Source organism: Monopterus albus, unplaced genomic scaffold (genome assembly GCF_001952655.1).
Source record: "Monopterus albus unplaced genomic scaffold, M_albus_1.0 scaffold3.1, whole genome shotgun sequence".
In the NCBI taxonomy this organism is placed as follows: domain Eukaryota; kingdom Metazoa; phylum Chordata; class Actinopteri; order Synbranchiformes; family Synbranchidae; genus Monopterus; species Monopterus albus.
In genome coordinates, this window is record NW_018127883.1 from 6,665,663 (window position 1) to 6,686,772 (window position 21,110).

Consider the following 21,110-nt stretch of genomic DNA (forward strand, 5'->3'; position numbering starts at 1 on the left):
AGGTGTACACCTAGATGCTATCATTTTCTAAATTACCCATTACTCTGTCTGGCTTGTTGTTTTCAGTGTGAAGACCACCTCTAAATTCTGAAATTCAATTGTCATGGTTTAACTGGCCTTCTGATGCAGCATACAGTCTTAACTGCATGTGTGTGCATTTGCAAACTACACAGCTTTAAATCTCATAATCTCTCATTTTATTTTAAAACTAAAGGCTACATAGACTATACACTGCTCAAAAATTAAGGGAACACTTAAATCACAGACGTATCTTGATGAACGAATTATTCAAGTTGAAAAACTGAAATCACAGGCTCATCCAAGTTGTGTGAATTTCATCACAGCAACTCATAATGTGACTCAGAAGTGTGTGTAGCCCCTGCGTGCCTGTGTGTACTTCAGATAACATCTGTGCATGCTCCTGATGAGTCGGCAGATGGTGTCCTGGGGGGTCTCCTCACAGACCTGGATCAGGGCATCAGTGAGCTCCTGGACAGTCTGTGGTGGTACTTGGCGGCGTTGGATGCACCGATACGTAGTGTCCCATAGCTACTAAATTGGATTTAGGTCAGGGGAACATGAGGGCCAGTCAATGGTACCAATGCCTTGGTCATCCAGGAGCTGCCGACACACTCTGGCCACATGAGGCCAGGCATTGTCCTGCACCAGGAGGAACCCAGGGCCCACAGCACCAGCATAAGGTCTGACAATCGCTCTGAGGATTGAATCCTGGTACCTCACAGTAGTCAGGGAACCAAGGGCTATGACATGGAGGTCTGTGTGGCTCTCCAGGGATATGCCTCCCCAGACCATCTCTGATCCACCCCCACCATGTTTGATGATGTTACAGGTAGCATAACATTCACCACAGCGTCTCCAGACTCTTTCACGTCTGTCACATGTGCTCAGTATGAACCTCTGCTCTGATCTGTGAAGATAATGGGGTGTCAACGGTGGACCTGCTAATTCTGGTGTCATATATTGTAAGATATACAACACAAAACACACAAACACAAAACTTGAGAAGAATCAGTCAGGAAGTATCAGGAGAGAGCATTTGTCTGTGGCCACCAAATGCAAAACCATTCCCTTTTTTGGGGGTTGTCTTGCTTTTGCCTCTCCATTGCACCTGCTGTAACTTTCATTTTCACCAAAGTAAAGTAAACTGATTCACAATCACTTGTGCTTCCTAAATGGACAGATTGATATCCCTGAAGTTTAAATGACTTGGTGTTATACTGTGATGATCAAGTGTTCCCCTAATTTCTTTGACCAGTGTATTTCATTTAATTGATGCTGAACTGACTACAGAGCAACATCTCCACATAGGATTGGTTGAACATGATAAGAAATAACACACCAAGCTGCAAGTGTATGTACCTTTCTTTACTTCTGAAAAGGTGTGTTTATGTGTTTCCCACCACAGGGAGATTGCTTTCACCAGACAACTGCAGAAACAGTCCCCCAAGCTGTCCTACTACTACCTGGGCTTTTACATACACTCCTGTTCCAAGATGCGATATAAGGTACTGTGTACATTGTTTAGCCAAATGCTAAAAAGCTTAAATCACCTTAATCCTTTTGAAACTTTAAACTTGCCTTTACATTTGTTGTCTGGGCCCTTAGATAACCTGATAGCAACACTGCTCAGTGTGTGTTTGTCAAATCTGTTTCAGTGGCTCAGTCTGAGCCTTTCTTTCACAACATACAGTATCTCTGAACATTAGAGATGGCCAAGATATCTGTGCTGTACTGTACCATTATGTATGTGGAGGGCAGGCAGCAAAGCATGCATATGCATTTTATTCTAAATTGAAAAGTAATTCCAAACAACTCAGAAGTTAGGAGGGATAAAAACAAGGAGAAATTGACATAGGTTTGGTGGAGTGAATCTCACTATAAACAGCGTGAGAGGAGAAAAAAGATGGAGCGGAGGTAGCAGCAAGGAAGAGAGTATGCGGCTGCTGAAGACATTAAAGGTTGACAGAGAGGTCACAATGGTGACAGCAGCTGTAACTCAGCAGCAAAAGATGTGTGGCACCCACATACACATACAGAAGTGCAGTTGCTGCACTGCAGAAACATTTACACAAATGCACAATGCATATGCATGTACGTACAAGCCGTTCCTCACAAGCATGCTCACATTCACACCAAACACCACTTACAGTTCTATAGCTTCAGATGGATGGTAAAAGAAAACAGCTTTTCCAAGTCCATTAATTTGGCCAAGATTTACCATTCACACCCTCTTTCTCGCATTCATCTCCTAATTCCTCTGTTTCTCTGTCATTTCATTGAGATGTTCCCAGAGCTTGGGAGACTGATGTCTTGTTGGGGATTATGGCAGAGTGCCATATCTTTTTATCCATTTATATCTTGTTTTGGGGTTGGCATGGTGCTTCGCCCATTTTCTCAGTTTGGGAGTCTGCGTGTGGGTTACACACGAGTGTGTCTGCTCTGTTTATATGTGTCTGTGCTGAATCTTGATCACGCTGTTTTTCTGAGACTGCTGTTACCACAGCACCTAACCCCCCTCTGCACTGGCATTTTACTTCCCCCAACCCCCCATATCTGTTCTTGTGTGTTGCCATTGCAGCTTCTTGTTCACAGCCTCCCCATCTCTTCCTATTTTACCCCTGGGGGAGAAACACAGAACAAGGGTGAGAAGGTTGCCCAGTTCCCACCTTTGGGCTCTCACACTCCCACAAACACACACCCACGCTCAGACACTTTGTCAACACATGCACAGTGTCTCTCTCCATTGTCTGATTTGTATATGAGCCCCAGTAGTTCATTAATGCACAGACATATTGTAGATTGTTTACGTTGCTAAAATGGGGGATCCCATAACTTTACTGTTCAGTGTTGGCGGTTTACTGGTTTCTAGATCTCAGTCTTGCTGCTTGCTGGACCAAAACAGCACTTGAGCACTTGCTGGATGCCACTTAGAAACCCTTCATCACCACTCCCTCTCACCATACTCTCTTTTCTACTTGTCAGGGAACTCTCTGTACCAATAATGTTGATACATTTAAAAACAGTTTTCCCCTCTGGTTTGACCCAAGGTGGTGCTTTGCACCCTGTATACCTTATGCAGGTGTTGTCACTGATGTATTTGACTATAAAATAACGATTTCTTTAGGGTGGTCAGTAGGGCAGCCAGTGGATTTAAACCTTGGATAACAGGTAGTCCTTATGACTCTTAGTCAAATCGGCACACTTTTCAAATTGGTCTGTCAGTGCCATAAATACCGTCATCTTTACCAGATGATCACAACAAGGAACTTGTTTATCCACAACTGTTAAAAACAGAGCACACAAGAAGACATTTGTTTCATCATTTTAATTTTTAGAGAAAGGTCTTTTTTTGTGTGCATGGCAAACTTTCCACTCGAGAACCGTGATTCAAATGTAACGACTACATGCTAATGTTGACACAGCTTCAATTTTACTGGAAGCTTAAAAGGCCTTGTTTAACAAGGTATGCTGACAGAGATATTAGAAACTAAAATCTAACACCTGTTCCTCCTTTGTGTAATTTCACACAGTTGTTCATACAGTACTGTCATTCCCTGAGGAGCAATAGAATTGCATTGTTTATGTAACTGACACCAGTGTCAATGTGAAAGTCTTTATGGTGGCTCTGTATTGTGTTCATAGACATACTGGAGAGATTTTAAAACTAGCAGTAAGGTAAGACTTTTATTAGCCTTCACTTGAGCTTTTCTTTTGTGTTAAGGATTTGGCTGCGTAAGGATACAGTCTGAGTAAACTGACTCTCATCTGTGTTTCCATTTTAGAGTATTCTTGAGTTTGGAGTTGGCAGTGAAATTATTTCTGCCAGGTCACATCTCTGCATGCCCTGGGGAACAGCTTTATGTGTGATGGGTTGAAAACTTCTTAACAGTGCCAAACCCTGGACAGGGTCCTGTAGGGCAGCCTTAAAGGGCCCTGGAAGACTTGGAAGGCTGCCCGGCCAGTGTGAGACACTCTCCTTTGTTCTCAAAGCTGGGATGGAGCGTCCCACAGAGCCTTGCTGGTTTGGCTGGTGGGTTCAGGGTTAGATGTGACATCCTGCCTCTTGCTCCAGTCTCTGGCGTTTTAGCCCTCCTTAGCCCTCTGATTTGAGCTGTAGAGAGCAGAAGGTGAAGCTGTCGGAGCTTAAATGAGACCAAAGGTCTTGGCCCTTCTGCCACTCTTCTCTTTTCACATTGCCTCTCATGTGCAGCCAGAAGTCATCTGAATTAACCGCCCTGGTCAATTTAGACAGAGTAACTGAGACTAAAACTACATTTTGTGGCTTTTTGATATTAGCTTCAAATGTCATGCAACACATATTTATAGCTTGTTTGGAGGAATTATAGTCATTTGTGAGCAAACACTGAATCCGTCTAGTGACAGGAGTGCATTCGTAATTATTGGGGCTTCCGTAACAAAAAAGCCTGCAGAGTATAATTCTCTTACTATCAGGACATGATGCATTGTTTTAGATTTTCTTATAATTGCAGAGGTCGAGTTCAGCTCGGACATTATTTTTCACTATGCTTTATTCACTTTAAACTCTAATAACTTCACCACCCAGCTTCAGTAGTTTGCACAGTACACTTAAGAGTTTCATTAGCTTTCATTTAGTGCATTTCTACTTTGTCTCTTGGACGAAACAAAGAGCTAAAGATCCGTGCCACTTTGTAGTGAATTTCCATTTCTTTACAGAGGTGTGTGTGTGTGTGTGTGAGAGCACTTGTCTGTGTTAGTTACATTTAAGTACTGAGTAAGCATACTTTGATGAGAACAAATGAGGCTGTCACCAATCTGCAGTATCTGGTCTCAACAGATGAAGTACTTTTCCAGACTGGCATACATGCACACACACACACACACACACACAGACAGCAGAACCTGTTGTACCCACTTGGTGAGGGAGTTGAGAGAGAGTTACATGAAGTGGCTTTTAGTCTTGTTATTATTGTTCACAGTGAAAGAATGTCCCAGTCTGAGCCCAGGAAACCATTAAATTTTCCACAGGGAGGAAGAAAGAAGGAGTGAGCAAAATGAGTGAAAGGAAGAGGAGGAGGACAGATGGAGAGAAAAAAGAGTGACAAACTGTGTGCCAAATGAGAAAAGGAGGCAAGATGGAAAGGATTATTCGTTTCCTGGTGGTACTTCAGTAACTTTTAAGGGTCTTTTTGCAGCAGCTGCACCTCCGTTCCCTTTCAGTCCAACTCCTCCTTACCCACAAACAACAAACACTGACACAGAGCTGGTCAGGTCTCTAGTAACAGCCAACAGTTTTCCACATGGCCAAAGCTTTTGTGTCCAGTGGACCTGAAATGAATCCACCCAGGTGTCAGCCACTCTGTGTGTAAAAGTATGTTAGGATACTACCACTGAAAGAATCTGATGTTGGTTTAAGTCAGTTGCAGCTATGCTAAAGCTTTAATCGCTGGGTGCCTGCAGGCCTTTTTGTCACCTGCTGCATGAGCTTAGTTCTTATGACATCAGTTAGATGTGTCAAAGTGCCTCCCAACTCAGGCACGTACACTGTTTTTTTTCTCAGGGCACACCAGCACACACCTTTACAATATGTTTTTCATACACTTTGTTTTTTTTCTCACTAAATAAATTTCACTTTAATCACTTTTACCTTTTTTGCTTAAGAAATCTTTATAAATCGCTACAGTGCCATCAGTAACCATCAGAGTACATTTATCTAATAAACTCCCCCCTCACACCGTCTCTTTTCCAAGTAAGCAGTGGCAGGTTTTGACATGTAAAAAGGGCTCCAAGCCACAGCAGTCAAGACTCAGTGTGCATGTTATTTTCACTCAAGGGGCCCGTTTGACAGTATGGTATGTGTACGTGTGTGACCTCACATTCGCTGTGTCATTTGTTGTACATGTGGGCAGATTTAGGGTGACAGTGAGTGAGTTTGAGGCATCTAGAGGTGTGTGTTTCACACAGAAGGGGGGGCGGTTGTTGAATTTTGCTGTCTTGTACATTTCGTTTATGGCAGCAGCACAACAATAACTAAACCTTTTACATATACATGAAAGTAAAAATGAATGTCTGTTAATTAATGGTCCCCGATCAACTAATATTGATGATCTAGGTCCCATGATATTTGAAACCTCAGGTAAAGAACCTAGGTGTGCTCTTTGACGGCTCGTTAAAGCTGGATAAACAGATTAACTCAGTGATCAAAATGAGTTTCCTTCAGATGAGATTGTTGGCAAGGGTGAACATTATCTTTTAATGATTTTGGAAACACAGTACAGTACATACTTTTGTTAGCTCTAGACTTGATTACTGTAATGCTCTGTATGCACCTATTCTTCGTATTCCAGACTTCAGATAGGTGAGAATGCTGCAGCTCGTCTTCATATAGATACTCGTAAATATGAATGCATCACTGCAGGTTTGGCCTCACTTCATTGGCTCCCTGTTTGCCAAAGGATTGATTTTGCTGTTTGTTTGTAAAACTGTTCATGAGCTAGCACCATTGTACATCGCTGAGCTTCATCTTTACAACTAAGAAGATCTCTAAGATCCTCTAATCAGCGGCTTATAAAGGTTCTTACATCCAGACTAAAATCTTGGGGGGCTTTTGCAGGGGTATCCCCCTAGATTATGGAATAGTCTCCTTATGCCATTGGATCTGATCTGCCCACTTGTCCTGAATAAGGTTTTATACCTTTATATCTTTGTGCTCTCCTCCTCCTAACAATTTTATCTTGATTGCAGGATTAGTTTTTATAATTTTGTATGAAGCACTTTGTAGCATATGTTTAGAAAGATGCTATAGAAATAAAGATTGCTTTGCCATAAAAGTTAGAGTATTAAGAAGTGAACAGCAGTGTTTGCTTGGAACCCAGTTTGTGCTTCACAGATCCTGCAGGTCCAGACATAGCAGTACAGCTGGCCCCTTTTTCACTTTCTTTCCCTTTTGTTGTTTCTGTTCTTCTTTCAGCAACTGTTTAAGAAACCAGCCACCATGCTGGTTGGGACAAAAGACTGACAGAAAGAGAAAGGACCAGACTGAAGAGACTTTTAACTGATATAATTCAGAGATAAAACCTGGCAACACATTTTGTCCGTTTAGGCCAATGATAAGACTGCACCAGCAGACAAGAGTGTTTCTCCAGTTGCGAACCTGAATGCTTAGTGTTTTTGCTATCGTTCATTTGGCTCTCTTTTTTTCTCTGCTCCTTTGCTTAAATTAAGCAGTATTCAGTTGGTTTTTAGAAGGCATTTTTCTGCTATGCCAGTGGTGTTACCTTCCTCTAGTCCTAATGATAGAAAACCTGTGCTCATCTAAATTAGATGAAACCCAGCCAGGCCCATTTTCACCTCTGTCAAATGTATAAGCATATCTCTTTCTGTGCCTTCCAGCTTTCTGCCCTCCCCCTGTCTAAAATTGGAGCTTTTCTAACTCACACAGCATTGTTTGATTTAGCTCCACAGGAGACCACCAACAGTGCACATCTCAGCAGAAACATTTGTTTTAAGTTTTTTATAATTTCTCTTCTCTTTTATGCCTCATTGTCTGTTTTTTATTTTTTTTCTGTCGTGCCAGGATTGTGTTTTTAACAAATCATTAACAGGCTACAGCGTGATCTGGGGCAAGCCACTGCTTGGTACACCCTAGGAGGAGGGCTGACAGGATGAGGGTCTGAGGGAGCAAAGTTCATGAGGTCAGGTCAGACGATTCAGTCTTACTACATGGTGGAAAGTTAGGTGAAGACGGATGGCAGCAGGATAAGAGCAAGGGGGAGGTGTGAAGGTCACGAGGGTGAAAATGAGAGTTTAGAGATGGTGTCATGCTGAGCAGATCCAGAGCCTTCTAGCTGCCAGCCTGAGGTGTTTGTCTTGCCATTAACTTCACCACTATTTATTTTCAAACCTGCTGCAGCTGCGCCACTTTGTCTGAAACGTCTGGTTTCTTTTTGGTGAGAGAATGCATTCAGATCTTTGATAAACACTGCTGGACAGAATGAGCTAGTTAGACATAAATTTAGAGTGTGGGTCGACAACTTGGGTTGGGTCTTGCAGTGAGAAGTCTAAGGTGGGGTTTTAGGACCAAGATCAGTGGCTGTGGCTCTGATGGTACGTCAGTAAGCTGTGGCCTGTAACAGTATGCTTGCCCATAAAGACCAGAGCAGATAAAAAGATAAAAGTGCCCAGTTTGTGAGCTGATGCCCATAAAAGCATTGCCGCTGGTTCTCAGGACTCCGTTGAAATGCGATCCTGAAAAATATTTTCTCCTCATTAACCTGTCATCCATGGGGCTGTGACACACAGCCAAGCGAGGGATTGCTGGGACAGAGTGGAGGGGATTTTGGAGGTTGTGTAGGGGCCCAAGAGGGGAGACTTACCAGCCTGGATACTTTATTTGAAGGCCGTCCTGTGGTAATGTGTTGAGTGGGGTGAAAAGGCCTTGGTGGGCCCCAAGTGTTTAAACAGCGGCTAGTGTAAATCTTCCCGAATACAGACCCCAGGCATGTTCAGGGCACTTGCACTCAGACCTCAACACACACACACACACGAATGCATATGTACATATTGGCGCATACTGTGGCGAAAGTGCATCTGAGTGGACCACTATTCTCAGATGCAGCTTGTTTGGACGTGTCTTTCAGTGGACCTTTTCCCCTGTCTGGTCTGCGCGGTTTCTAATGTTATTTGTCTAGCTGCATGTGTGTTTGTGTGAGCCACGCTGTTTACTTGTGTCTATCAGCAGCCTGAGCCATTGCCCCTTGTCCGATCAGAATGTGTGTTTCAGCAGTCTTAAGACTAAAGAGAGGGGTATACTGAGAAAGCAGTATGTTTGAGAGAGAGAGCACAGATGTAGGGATCGGGACCTGTGTTTATTGGTTTTTGACTAAGATTGGCTGAATGTGACCCTGGGTCAGAGTGCTGTCCTGGACCAGTCAATGTTAGGTCTGCTTGGCTCTTGGTCACACTAGCCCTCTTTGTATACCCTCTGAGTTCAGGCTTGTCCTGGGTGACAACCAGTTGAATGATGTACTGCAAAGAGACCACATTTGTCTATTTGTGTCAAATTTCTTTTTGAGAGTACCTGACCTTGTCATTCTTGTCATAATATTCTATTCAGCATTATGTTCATGCTTGACCTGCATTGTTATAAAACAGGATCCTTTTTGGAGGTTATTTTTGGATGATGTATCTTTTGCCACAGCCAAACAAATTAAGGTCTAACATTAGTGACCTCATCTATTCTCTGACCAGCCTCACATCACACTCTTGGAGCCGCTCTATCTCCAACTGAAGTAGGTGTTCAGTTCACCAGCAGATTACTGTATAACTTATTGCTCTTTCCTGTAGAGAGTTGAGCTGTACCAATACTGTTAACAAAAATAGACCTGCACAGTGCCTGACTTGTGCGCACACACACATTTCAGTTTGGCGTAGGGTGTGTGAAAACTCAACTGAAGATATGAGCAGGAAATCAGCAGCAGATGTGGATGTAAAGTAATGCAGATGGAGGCAGAGAGACCCTTTTACTAGGACACCAAGTCCACCTCCTGTGGTCTGATGTTTTCTCTACCAAGCCTGAAAGATGATCACTTTGAACCATGACACTGCCTTGCAATTGTAAAGCTACAAACAATTTCATCCTCATAAAGTCTCTCTCTAAATGCAGGATATGATAGTACCTCCATCATATCAGCACGTTGGTGTGCTTTCTAATATTGTGAGTAATAATAGAACCAATATCAAAATGTAATAAAAACGGGAGAAAGCTAAAAAAAAAAAAGAATATAAGAACGGCTAAGAAAAAAAATATTGTGGCTTCAGAAAGTGTTCACTTTATTGCATTTTACATATAATTTTGTATTGATTAAATTGCCATTGTTGCCCATCAGTCTACATTCAGTAACCCATAAAGACAAAGTGAAAACATGTTTTCAGAAATTTTTGCAGTTTAAAAATTCAAACTGCAAATTGGCTCATTTACAAATGTGTTCAGACCCCTGCCATGGCACTCCATCCTGGGGTCAGGTGTGTCCTGTTTGCGTATCTTTGAAATACGTCTAGAACTTGATTGATAGATTAATAGCTTCTCATTCTAACTACAGAGGTCTTCATTTGTTTTGTTCCACACAAACCCATTTTGTTGTCACCAGAAGCATCAAACCCTTCACTTCCTATGCTCTCAAGGACATGTTCTGATCTGTCCTATAGACTGGCCTTTTATTAGTAGTGAAATATTTTAGTTGTAATGAACTCTGTAACTGGTAATAAGCTGAGTCAGAATTTTTTCTCTGTCCATTATTTTGGAGAATCTGAAGATGACTCTTCTGGCTGCTGGTCTCTCACTTGATAAAAGCTGCATCAAGTCTCCACTCTAGACTATAGACCAAACACGTGTGTCTGCCTTTTTCATCAGGCAGGGAAGAACACAACAAGCACAAGGCACAAGAGGTGTAGATTTTCACAAGGATTCCTTGGCTGCAGCGAAGCACATGATTTATGTGCCTGATTAATTGCTTTTCAAATATATCATGAGTATGGGTCCGGGACATCGCTCCCTATCTTGAGATGTGTGAGAAAACAAGAAATGGTGGAAAGGGTGCACAATGAAGGAGTTGAACAAGGTCACGGTTGTGTGTTTGACTTGCTGAGTTGGCAACACAGTTTGCTCTGACAACAGGGTTCATGCTGTGTATATGTAAGTAAAGTCTATATGGCATGAAAAGACTGTTGTTGTGTTGCCATGGGGCTTGCAGTGACAGTAGATCTACAGAGTATTGTGTGACTTCATTTCAAGCCCTGTGGAGATATGTGTTTTATTATGTCTGATGATTGAGGTTGTGTCATTGTTTACACTGGAGCAGCTTGTTATTGAAATAAGGTTGAGTAATTTGCCTCTCTGTTCCGTTAAAGTTCAGTTCACTGGGAAAACGACACCATAGAAGACTGCTTTCCTGTGAACAGGGACCTCTGCATATTCTTTAACCAAATACACAGCAAAACAATACATTTAAATGACTGAGAGTGTTTGCTCACTTCTGAATGTATGGTTTCCATTTAAAGTTTCTCTTCTTTGCAGGTCTTTATTTCTCCTCACACATCTATTTTTCTTTTGTGTCTATCTCACCTCCTGCTTCAAACATCCTCTCTCAGTGCTGGGCCCCTCTGTCTTGGCGCTCAGACCGTTCCTATCACTTCCATCAGCTCGCCTCACTCCGTGTCTCAGTGATGATAAATACCATCACTTTACTCACCTGTACCTAATTTTCTCTTGTCCTTCCCTTTCATGGCAGCCAAGTCTATCTGCAGAGCTTTGTGCATGTTCCCTTCTTTCTCTACTCACTTTTTCAACTTTTGTCTGTCCTTCTGTCTAAAAGAGCCTTTCAGAGGTTGTCAGCGAGCGCCATCACCTCCACATCTCTCTGAACGCGTGAGCACAAAAAGGAGGGATAGATGATGACGGATTGGTTCGGTGTGGGAGGCTTTGAGCACTTAGAAAGGGAGAAACAGAGCCACTGAAGAGAGGAGGACCAAGCCAGAAGTGTTTTCTTCATCTGGAAAGCCTCATCCTGGCTATCTGTGGAGTGGCCGGGTAGCCCTATACTGTAGTTGACCAGACACGTTCAAAAACACACACATATATACACAAAGAACCTCATCATATTGCTCTGTGGCCATTCACTGTCACTTCCTGTGGCCACTTGCTGAGCTAACAGCCTCTCATGAACATGGATTTGTGGTAATGGCTCATTTTATTTCCAGCTATTAGATTGGTCACACTCTGCACATCAGTCTTCTCTCTCAGGCTCTAGGTTTCAGGAAACCATTACTGCATTCTCTGCCAGTACAAGTAACTGTTAAGATAAAAAGATGGATATTGTGAGCAAGCTGATGCAACAGTAGAAAATACTGGGCTGAAGATGAGCCAAAGAAGCTGTGGGGGTAGCTGTGAATTACGGAGCCTTCAAGTCTGCCTAGGGAAGGAAACAAAGAAGAGGGAAAATGAAGAAAGTCAGCGGTGAGCTCAGTCTTCTCTTTCAGTCCAATAAAGAAAAGAAGCTGACAGTTAGGTAGTGGCAAACCAAGTATCTTTCTTCTTTGTTCTCTCTTCTGTCCAAACCACTAATGGTTGTGTCCTTTCATACTCTTCATCCCTTTATGCATCCTTTTATCTGTTCAGAGAGAGAACTGATGAATTGTACACGTGCCACGATCAGACTCTGGGTTTCATTATGGTTAGATAGGCCTCTCTTTCTGCTGAAACTTCACAGCAAAGGACTGGAAATATCATTCAGGAATCCACTGAAAACATAGCAGCTTTTCTTTATGGAATGATCTGGTCTGTCCTTGCTTGTTGTCATTCTTCTTCTATTTCACTCTTTCTCTCTAGAAGCTCACTTCTTCAGTCACACCTCTGTCCCTCTTCCCACCCCCCATGCAGACAGATTAATTTGAGGTGCAGGGGCCTATATCAAGCAGGTGTGTGGTCTGCATATAAAGGAGTGCCCCGCTGCAGTGTTGAATGAGTGTATAGACATGAGATAGAGTGTGAGAGTGTCAAGCTGATTGCGCTGACAGTTGTACAAGGCCGTAGATTGTTGGGACACGGAGAGCATCCGATTGATGTGTGTGTCCCATTGCAGCTTTGGATGCATAGCATTCCACCACCATCCATCTGTTAGCAAAAGCACTTAAAGTGTGTTTTGAGTCTTCTGCTTCACTCTGCTTTTCCCCAGTGCAACCTGTACCTCAGACTCGGCCTGTTTTGCATGGCTGTCTGAATTTAGTGATACATTCTGGCATTTGTCTTGTGTCGGACTATTGTTGTATTCCCCTTTCCTTCTCCTTGTAATGTTTCAAAGGCAAAAAGTGGGCGAGTTCACTCTCATGACACCCTATCGCGCATGTAAGAACAGGCAGCATATTTTCCATATAAACCCACAGATGGGTCATGGTCAGAGTGCCTGTGTAACAACACCGTTTTTCTAATGGTATTTCCTTTGTCTTGCTTATTTTGAGTTCCTTTTAACAACTGCATTCCTTCTTTTCATTGTAAGTTCAATCACGCAGCACTTTTGACCTCAGTTGTATATTAAAAAGCATGTTCATGAGATACTGGTGTCTTTGTCCTACAGTTTAAAGCATCATAAAATGTAAATATTATTTGTTGATACCATGCAACAGGCCTGTTGCAGGCGTCTGCTTGTTTACAGAGCTGTCTGAGCAGTTTGCATTTGTTTGGAGTCATGGGAGAATGCAGTTTGCTGATAATGGAGTCTTTCTCTCCTCCTGTTTGTTCTCCTAACCCCTCAGTCATTTTTTTTCTTTGTCTTGCAACAGTTTTTGTTCAGCTTGACCTAACTTCCATCCAAAATGTTAGGTCAAATACAGACTTGTACCCATTTCACAAAAACACGTTACAATATGCTGGTGTGTTTGCAATTCCTGCTCAACATTGCAGATGACCTAACACTGCTTAAACAAAGAACTTAAACAGAGCCAAGTTTGATCCAGGTGTCAACCCTCATCCTTACCCTGAGGTCAGTTTGCAACTTGTCAAACATTTAACCGCAAAGCGTCACTAGCATAGTGTGAAATGATGTTACTGCAACAAACTATTTTCATTATTGATTATTCTGTCGATTGTTTTGATTCCATCAGTGAAAAATGAAATGTCTTTAAATAATTAATGCTCTCAAACCAAGAGGATATGTTTAGATTACTTGTTTTGTCTGGTAATGGCAATTTTAAAAAAGCAAGAAATCTTTACATTTACTGATTACAGAAGCTTTTTGCTGGATACAACACTTCAGTTTCGTACATGCTCCCTTTAGGCAATATCAGGAAACACAACATAAATTTCCATTGCTACACAGATGATACTCAGTTATATTTATCTATGAATCAGATCAATTGGTCAAAGTTCAAACATGTCTTAAAGACATAAAGGATGACCTGTAATTTCTTACTTCTGAATGAGCAAAACTGAACTTATTGTGCTTGGGCCTGAAAACCTTAGAAATCTGCTGGCTAACCATATAGTTACTCAAGATGACATAGCTCTGGTCTCCAGTACTGCTATGAGGAACCTTGGAGTCATTTTTGACCAGAATATGTCCTTTAAATCACACATAAACCAAGTCTCTAGATCTGCCTTCTTTCACCTGCGCAATATTGCGAAAATCAGGAGCATCCTGTCTCAAAGTGATGCTGAAAAACTGGTCCATGCATTTGTTACTTCCAGGCTGGACTACTGTAACTCCCAATAATTCCCTAAAAAGCCTCCAGTTAATCCAAAATGCTGCAACCAGAGTACTGACAGGAACTAGCAAGAGAGATCACCTCTCTCCCATATTAGCTTCTCCCTGTTGATGTGTTTGTTGTGATGTGTTGCTCTTCTTTTGTCTCTCCTCTATCCACTCACCCCAACTGGTCAAGGCAGAAGGCCACCCACCAGGAGCCGGGGTTTGTCGGAGGTCTCTTCTGTTAAAGGGAGTTTTTCCTCCCTACTGTTGACAAGTGCTTGCTCAAGGGGGATTTGTTAGTTTTTTTCTATATTAATAATTATAATAATAATAATAGTAGTTGTAGTAAGGGCTAGACCTCACTATGTAAAGTGTCCTGAGCTGACTTTTGTGATTTGGTGCTATACAAATAAAATTGAAATTGAAATTTTCTGTGGATCAATTCAGTAATAACCAATAAAACATTGTTTTAGCATGAGGTTTAACCCTCTCTTTCTCTCTCTCTCTTTTTCATTCCCCAGGGGAATTACCGGCCTTCAGACCTCCTGTGCCCAGAGACCTATGTCTGGGTACCAATAGAGCAGTGCCTACCCAGGCTGGAGAACTCCTGTTATGCTCGTTTGAATCAGGATCCTGATGCAGGTACAACCATGGAATGCTCCTCTCTACTGTTTTCATTATTATTTTAAGTAAACTAAAAGAAACAGCATTTTTCTACGTTTGTGTTCTGCCGTTGCAAATATTTTTTACATTACTTAACATACTGACCTGCCACTTTGAGCTTTAACTCAGATCTTCAAGTTCTTTGTACATGCTGTTCTGGATGATCCCATGAATTTTGCATTAACATCTGGTCTGGTTTCACTGAGACTGTGCACTGAAACGTGTGAGCTTTGCAGCAAGAGTGCAGTCACTGTAGAAAGTAGACCGGCAGACTCCAATGGCCTGGGCTGGTGGGGTTAGCACTGGGCGTGGGGAGAGTGGAAGTTAGTTTGAAAGTTTTGAATGATTTTCTGCATATGTTCATAGCCAGAAAGACATTTTCTGTCTCATTATTTTTAAAAAATCTCTCTTTGCTCAGGCTCCTATGTATATTGATGAAGCATTTGTGCTGTGGGATACAAGTTGACCATGCAGTCAAATTCCTACAGCTCCCACATGAGGAACTGAGGCTGGTGACTGTATGCAGCAACCAGAAGAGAAAGGAGTACTGTACATTAAAATTGGAGAGAGACTGACAGACAAGTAGAGGAGGAAAGAGGGATATGTGAATGTAGAGAGACGGCTTAAGACTTCTAGTGAGGTCATAGTTGGAGTTGGTGCCATGCAGTGAAGTAAAAACCAACACAAATGATCAAATTCAAAGAAAAAAGTGCTTTCTTACATGCCCTTTCCTCTGTCCACTGTTTCAGAGGTCAGATTGTGTGAGGGGAGGTTTTGGCACTTCATCTGTAGAGAATTCAAATATAAATACAAATTTAAGGAAATGAGGAAATTAGCAGCTTCACCAGTGGTACTGTAGGTCTGACCTTTTCCTGTCAATCATACCAATAATCCCTGAGCAGGCATAAATTACTGAGGACAAAGTGGCATTCTCAGAGTCTGCGATTTTTACTGTGGCCAGAGATTGGCCAGAGATTGTTTGAGTGTCTGTGGCTTATGTGGTGCCTCCATTCCTGTGTGGACTGTTGATCTTGGACAGGGCTGGACATTATTTCAAGCAAAGCTGTCCAACCCTGGTGTCATTACATTTCAGTGCTAGGTGTCTTGCTAGTTAGCTCTCAGGACTTTTGCCAAGCTGTGGGTTTGGACTGCAACTAAAGATGGTCTCTGGCTGACAAGTGGTGGTGTCGAGGATTTGTGTCTTTTCCAGAAATGTGCCCAGTGGTCAGTCAGCCACTAGGTCGACCTGCACCATGTCATTGTCAGATTAGCAGCATGGGACACTGTTGAGGCTTGTGTTCTTTTTTTAATATATAGCCTAGACTGTCAGAAAATCAACTGGCATGAGCTTGACTGATGATTTTGACCACATTAACATCAATATTTAAATGAAAAAGAGTGACAGGAACATATTTCAGAGCATTTAAAAATAAAGATAGCTGCATATGATGCAATATTTAAAGTGCGATCTATTTAAACTGATATATAATATCGGGCTGCCATGTGGATTTGTTGGAATAATTAGACCAGGCAGCACACTTGTATTTCTGTTGAAACAATGCTCTTATAGGCTGTTTTCTTCGGAGACATGGTTATGACCTAGTTTACCAACGGGTTTGAGCTTCTCCCATCAGTTAACCATAGCACGTTGTTTTCCAGTCGCATTTTTGTTTGCTTCCTAGTCCTGGTTGGATGGATGCATGTCGCAGAAACAGTCGGTAAATGGCTGTGTGTTACACTTTAACGGAGATGAGCAAATAAACTGGACGCACATGTGCAATACATCGTCGTAACCATTAAAATCTTTTCTCTTGTAAAAGTAGACCACGATGTTTGAAAACACTTCTAATAAAGTACAAATCTCATCTCACAGAAATTTGTATGTATGTGACTATGACATTTCATATGGTAAAAACTACTATACCAAATGCAGCCATTTAAACAACAGTGTTATTTAGGATTATAGAACAGTAAAGCCTTTAAAATGATTTTTTAAACAAGTCAGAATGTGTTTCTAGTTGATAGTGAAATAATATTCTTTAATTTTTTGGTCAGCATGTGAAGGAAATGTTCCTTAAAGTGTGCTACTAGTTGGTTGGTTACTTGTCCTGTCATCAGTGCTTTGAGTGCTTCGGAGTGTCAGCAGTAAACTGCCAAAATCCAGCCTTACAGAGTAACATATATACTTACAGCACAATCTCCAGTCATGTCCATATTAAGGTTGACACTACAACTCTCTTTTGTTTGAACCTGACAACAAAGGTTCTTGATCTGAATTTAAAAAAGATAAACAACTGTACAGAAAATTGTGTTAAAGAAATTTCAACAGTCACCATTAATGTCAGCTCAGGTTTGCATTAAGGCTCTGTTTCCCTGCCAAGTCACACCCAGGGGAGAATGAGCAGTGGGCTGCTGGATGTGTGTTCAAAATGTGAGGGTGACCGGTTATGGAGCTGTCCTAATGAGGTGTGTAAAGACGGCTAATGTAAAGTTTACAGTACACAATTTTGACCAAAGCAGGCTCACAATGATTACATGCCTGTTGCTGACATGTCAAGGCCCCTAGGGTCACTGGTATGCACACACACACACACACACTCTCTACACAGCACATAAGTAATCAGTGTTTTCTTGACAGAGAAAGAAGTACAAGCATTGCCCACTGTGCAAGATAAACACTTGCAAAAATGTGTGACACTATTAGTCGCCCCCCGGCCATTAAGTGCGTCCAGCAGGCGCCAACTCAGGTGCACAAATGACATAATGCAAACACAGACTACTAAAATAAAATATGCTCATTCTGTTGGCTTCTCCTCCACATCTCATACAAATGCATACATTCACTTCTTATGAAGCCGATTGGTTTTGAGATCCACATTACGTATCTGGGCTTTCAGCCTGACAGCAGCCACCCTTTACCCCTAAGCTCCCTGCCTTCTCCACTGTATTTCTAGCTTTTACAGTATCCACTTTCACAGTGGGTCTCACTGTCAGGCTTTCTGCTCTTCAGTCTGACTTGTGCTAATGTTCCCAGTCAGAGTGGAGGTAGGAGGTAGACACCACTCAACTTTGTTTCATGTGTCATAATGCAAGTTTTTTTTTTTTAATCTTAGATCTGCTGCACTTTTTCCACTGTTGAAGAACATTTCCTTAACAATAATGATGACAATCTCCAATACAATTTAGTGGAATTCTCTTGTTACTTCCTGGATGTCAGAATTCACAGTGTGCTACAGAGGGTCAGGGTCAGCTGGACGGATGCATGCTGACACAGGGTCTTGAACCCAGGTCTTCCAGCCTTCTTACTAACTACACCACCATTTTGGCCTTTTGCTTTTCAAAGTACTATTGTGAATTTGTGATATTGGGTCTTAGGAAGTGGTCATAACCTGGTGGCCTGCTTTTGACCAGAGTCTGGTGTTAAGCAAGTGTTTCTTAAGTTTGAGACCTATGTGAAGAGAGGGAGAGAGAGGAGCGTGGCGAGGTTTTAAGGCCCTTAGCCTCAGCCCTGACCCTCTCACTCCCTGACCAACCTGACCACTCCTCTTCCCCCGACCCTTGAACCCCGACCCTGTGGAGCTGTGACCTCATCGTGGCATGTCACTGAATGTCCGGTGGCCCTGACGGGAACAGGGTCTGGAGCTACTCAAAAGGAGGAGGGGGCAGTGAAGGAAAACTGAATGAGTGAAGAAGAAAAGGAAAGTTGTTTATGTGAGGAGCGGATGTTTGGATTGAGTAAGAGAGAGCGATAGGGCCTTTGCTCAGTATTGCTGTTGAGGTTAATAGACCATCCTAAAGCTACTTGCTGCTATCCATTTTAGTCTGTAAAATGCAGTATCTTCACAAGGGGACAGTGGTGCTTTAGAGCAGTGTCACACACTGGACAAGTGTTGCTTTGCTTAACTGTTGTGCAAGTGAACTGTCACAGTGACAAACAACACAAGAAGACGATGCTGAAAAGCTATTAAGGAAGCATCCAACTTTTAAGCAGAGTCACTTTCATCCCTGAATGATTCATACATTCTTCATGGATAGAAATGGTGGTGAAGTTTTACATCTTTGAAACCCCATTTCCCCACACTGCTAGTTTTCTCCATTTAAAAGTTTACATCAAGCCTTCTTCAATTATGTGACTCAGCAGTTTTTAGAGAAAGGGGAGAACACAGTGGTTTGGGGCATTACTGAACAGGGGGAATGAGGCTAATACATAAAACATGAATCCACAGTTTGGTTTGAAAATCTTGAAATATGAAAAGTATCTTCATGGCGATGGGAGTGTGAGGGCTAAGGAGCCCCGGGCTTTTGTTTCTCTTCATTCCTCTGGTTTGCTGTTCAGGTACTGTCTGTGCTTGTTAGATGTAATCAGGGAGCATGAATAGTTGAGACGCTGACTTGCATATACAGTATTCACAAATTATGTGACTGCCTGTGGGGCTGCAATACTGATTTAATCATTTTCTGTTCCAATGATTCTTAAGGCCTGAGGCATTTTAACTGATTGGAGCAGCAAGGCCGGTTCACTTATATTGCTCTAAGTAAGCTTCTGATCACATCCGGTCCCAGTCGAGGCAGTCGGAGCGCACAGTGCAGCTGCTCCTCCAGCGTCATACTCTCAAACACTGAAAGAGAGTGATCAGATGAGTAGCCTTGAAAATGGAGGAATCCCTTTTAACATCTGCCAAAGGAGAGAAGACCTGTGTTTGTGACACAGCTAAGCAGTTTTTCTCTCTGCTTTCTTGTTTTTCTGTTTGACTGTGTTAAGGCAAAAAAAAGTGTGCTCATGTCATTCATAGCACCTCAGCTGCAAGCCACATGGGTAATTTTCAGAGAGGTAGTGGCGAGTGGGAGGCCTTGAGCGCTATTAATATCAAATCCAACTCACTCCTGTTTGACTGATGGGTCGCCATGAGCCTGGACACCACAACCTGGCCTAGAGTATATTTTCATCTGCTTTTTCTTAGCTGGGCCAAGCTGTGATTGCTCCAGATAGGACAGGCTGACTGGATAAAATATTGTAGGGGATGTGCATTTTTGAAGTCATAATTCAAATTTAATAGTTAGACATTCTGCAAAGGGAGAAAAAGCAGAATGCTTCTAGAACTAAGGAGAGAGATAAAAGGATTTTAAGGGCAGTTTGAGTGACTAGAGAGGGTGATGTGACTGACAGAAAATTCCAGTTCTGGAGTGGCAAGATGATTAGCACTCAGCTGGGACTTCCTGCTGTGCTACCTCTTGCATGTCCTTTCAGTCCTGTGGGTGGTTTTACTGTCAGAATGAGGGGCACCTTTTTTTACACTTTTTTTTTCATCTGACCCCTCGGAGGACCGATCTTAGCTGCTGAACATGCACACTTTTGAGATCAGCTGTGTTTTCACTGGACTGATGGGAGCTGGCAGTGTATGACACAGGACCTAATGGGATGCTAAGATTGGCAACCCAGCAGGGAGCAAGCTAACTAGCCTCACTCACCATTAAGAGCTCAGGTTTAGGGCAAAAGGAAAATTGTGCTTTGGGAGAAAGTGCCTTCTGCTCCCCCAACAGCTTCTCGGAGCAATGGTGTATTCCTACCAAGTCACCCAGAGATCAGCTTAAGTGGGGAAATAAGGACGGTGTTTATTTTGCTTAATGTGTCTACACTGGTCTTTATCATATTCTCATGTGTGCCTGTTTCTGCCCAGGAGATGCTCGGGTGCTGAAGGATGTGGGCAGAGTGCTGGTACTATACAAACGTACTGTCATGCCCTATGCAGTCTATGTCCGCAAACGCAAGGGCTCCAGCGAGGAGAGGGAGGTGCAGCAGTATGCCAGCTTGGTCGGCCAGGAGTGTGCCGAAAGGATCGTGCTATATCGCGCCTGAACATACAGCTTCACACCACTGCTCCTTTCTAATGAAGCAGTGTCCCAGCAGTGTCTGTCTGTTTCTGTCTCCTCACTGTCAGTGAAAGTGCTTTCTGCTGCTTTGCCCCCTGTATTCTCACCATGTTTAGCCCTACACAGACTGAAATAATGCAGCAGCCATTCACCATCGACTGTATGTGTGCACCCATTCACACACTTGCCTCATGCATCAGAGATGTCTCATTTGCATTTGGTTTTTAAGTTATTCTGCAGAATTCATTTTCAGTTTAGCTCTTGTTCATCATTTTGTTTGATTTGACTCCTTACAAGGACCTGTACGTTTAATGTTACATCACTTCTTTGATTTTT

The 21,110-nt window shown here is 42.5% G+C and overlaps 1 protein-coding gene across 4 annotated transcripts in view; it reads left to right on the plus strand.

Annotated features, from left to right (window-relative positions):
* Positions 1–20,901, plus strand: part of ate1 (arginyltransferase 1) — a 51,065-nt gene extending 30,164 nt beyond the window's left edge. For all 4 annotated transcript variants that reach the window (XM_020604516.1, XM_020604524.1, XM_020604530.1 and 1 more), the window contains 3 exons: positions 1,427–1,526; positions 14,762–14,882; positions 20,582–20,901. In XM_020604516.1, coding sequence (XP_020460172.1) covers positions 1,427–1,526; positions 14,762–14,882; positions 20,582–20,760 — 400 coding nt within the window. In that variant the 3' untranslated portion in view covers positions 20,761–20,901. The remainder of the gene's footprint in view (positions 1–1,426; positions 1,527–14,761; positions 14,883–20,581) is intronic.
* The last annotated feature ends 209 nt before the right edge of the window (positions 20,902–21,110 follow it).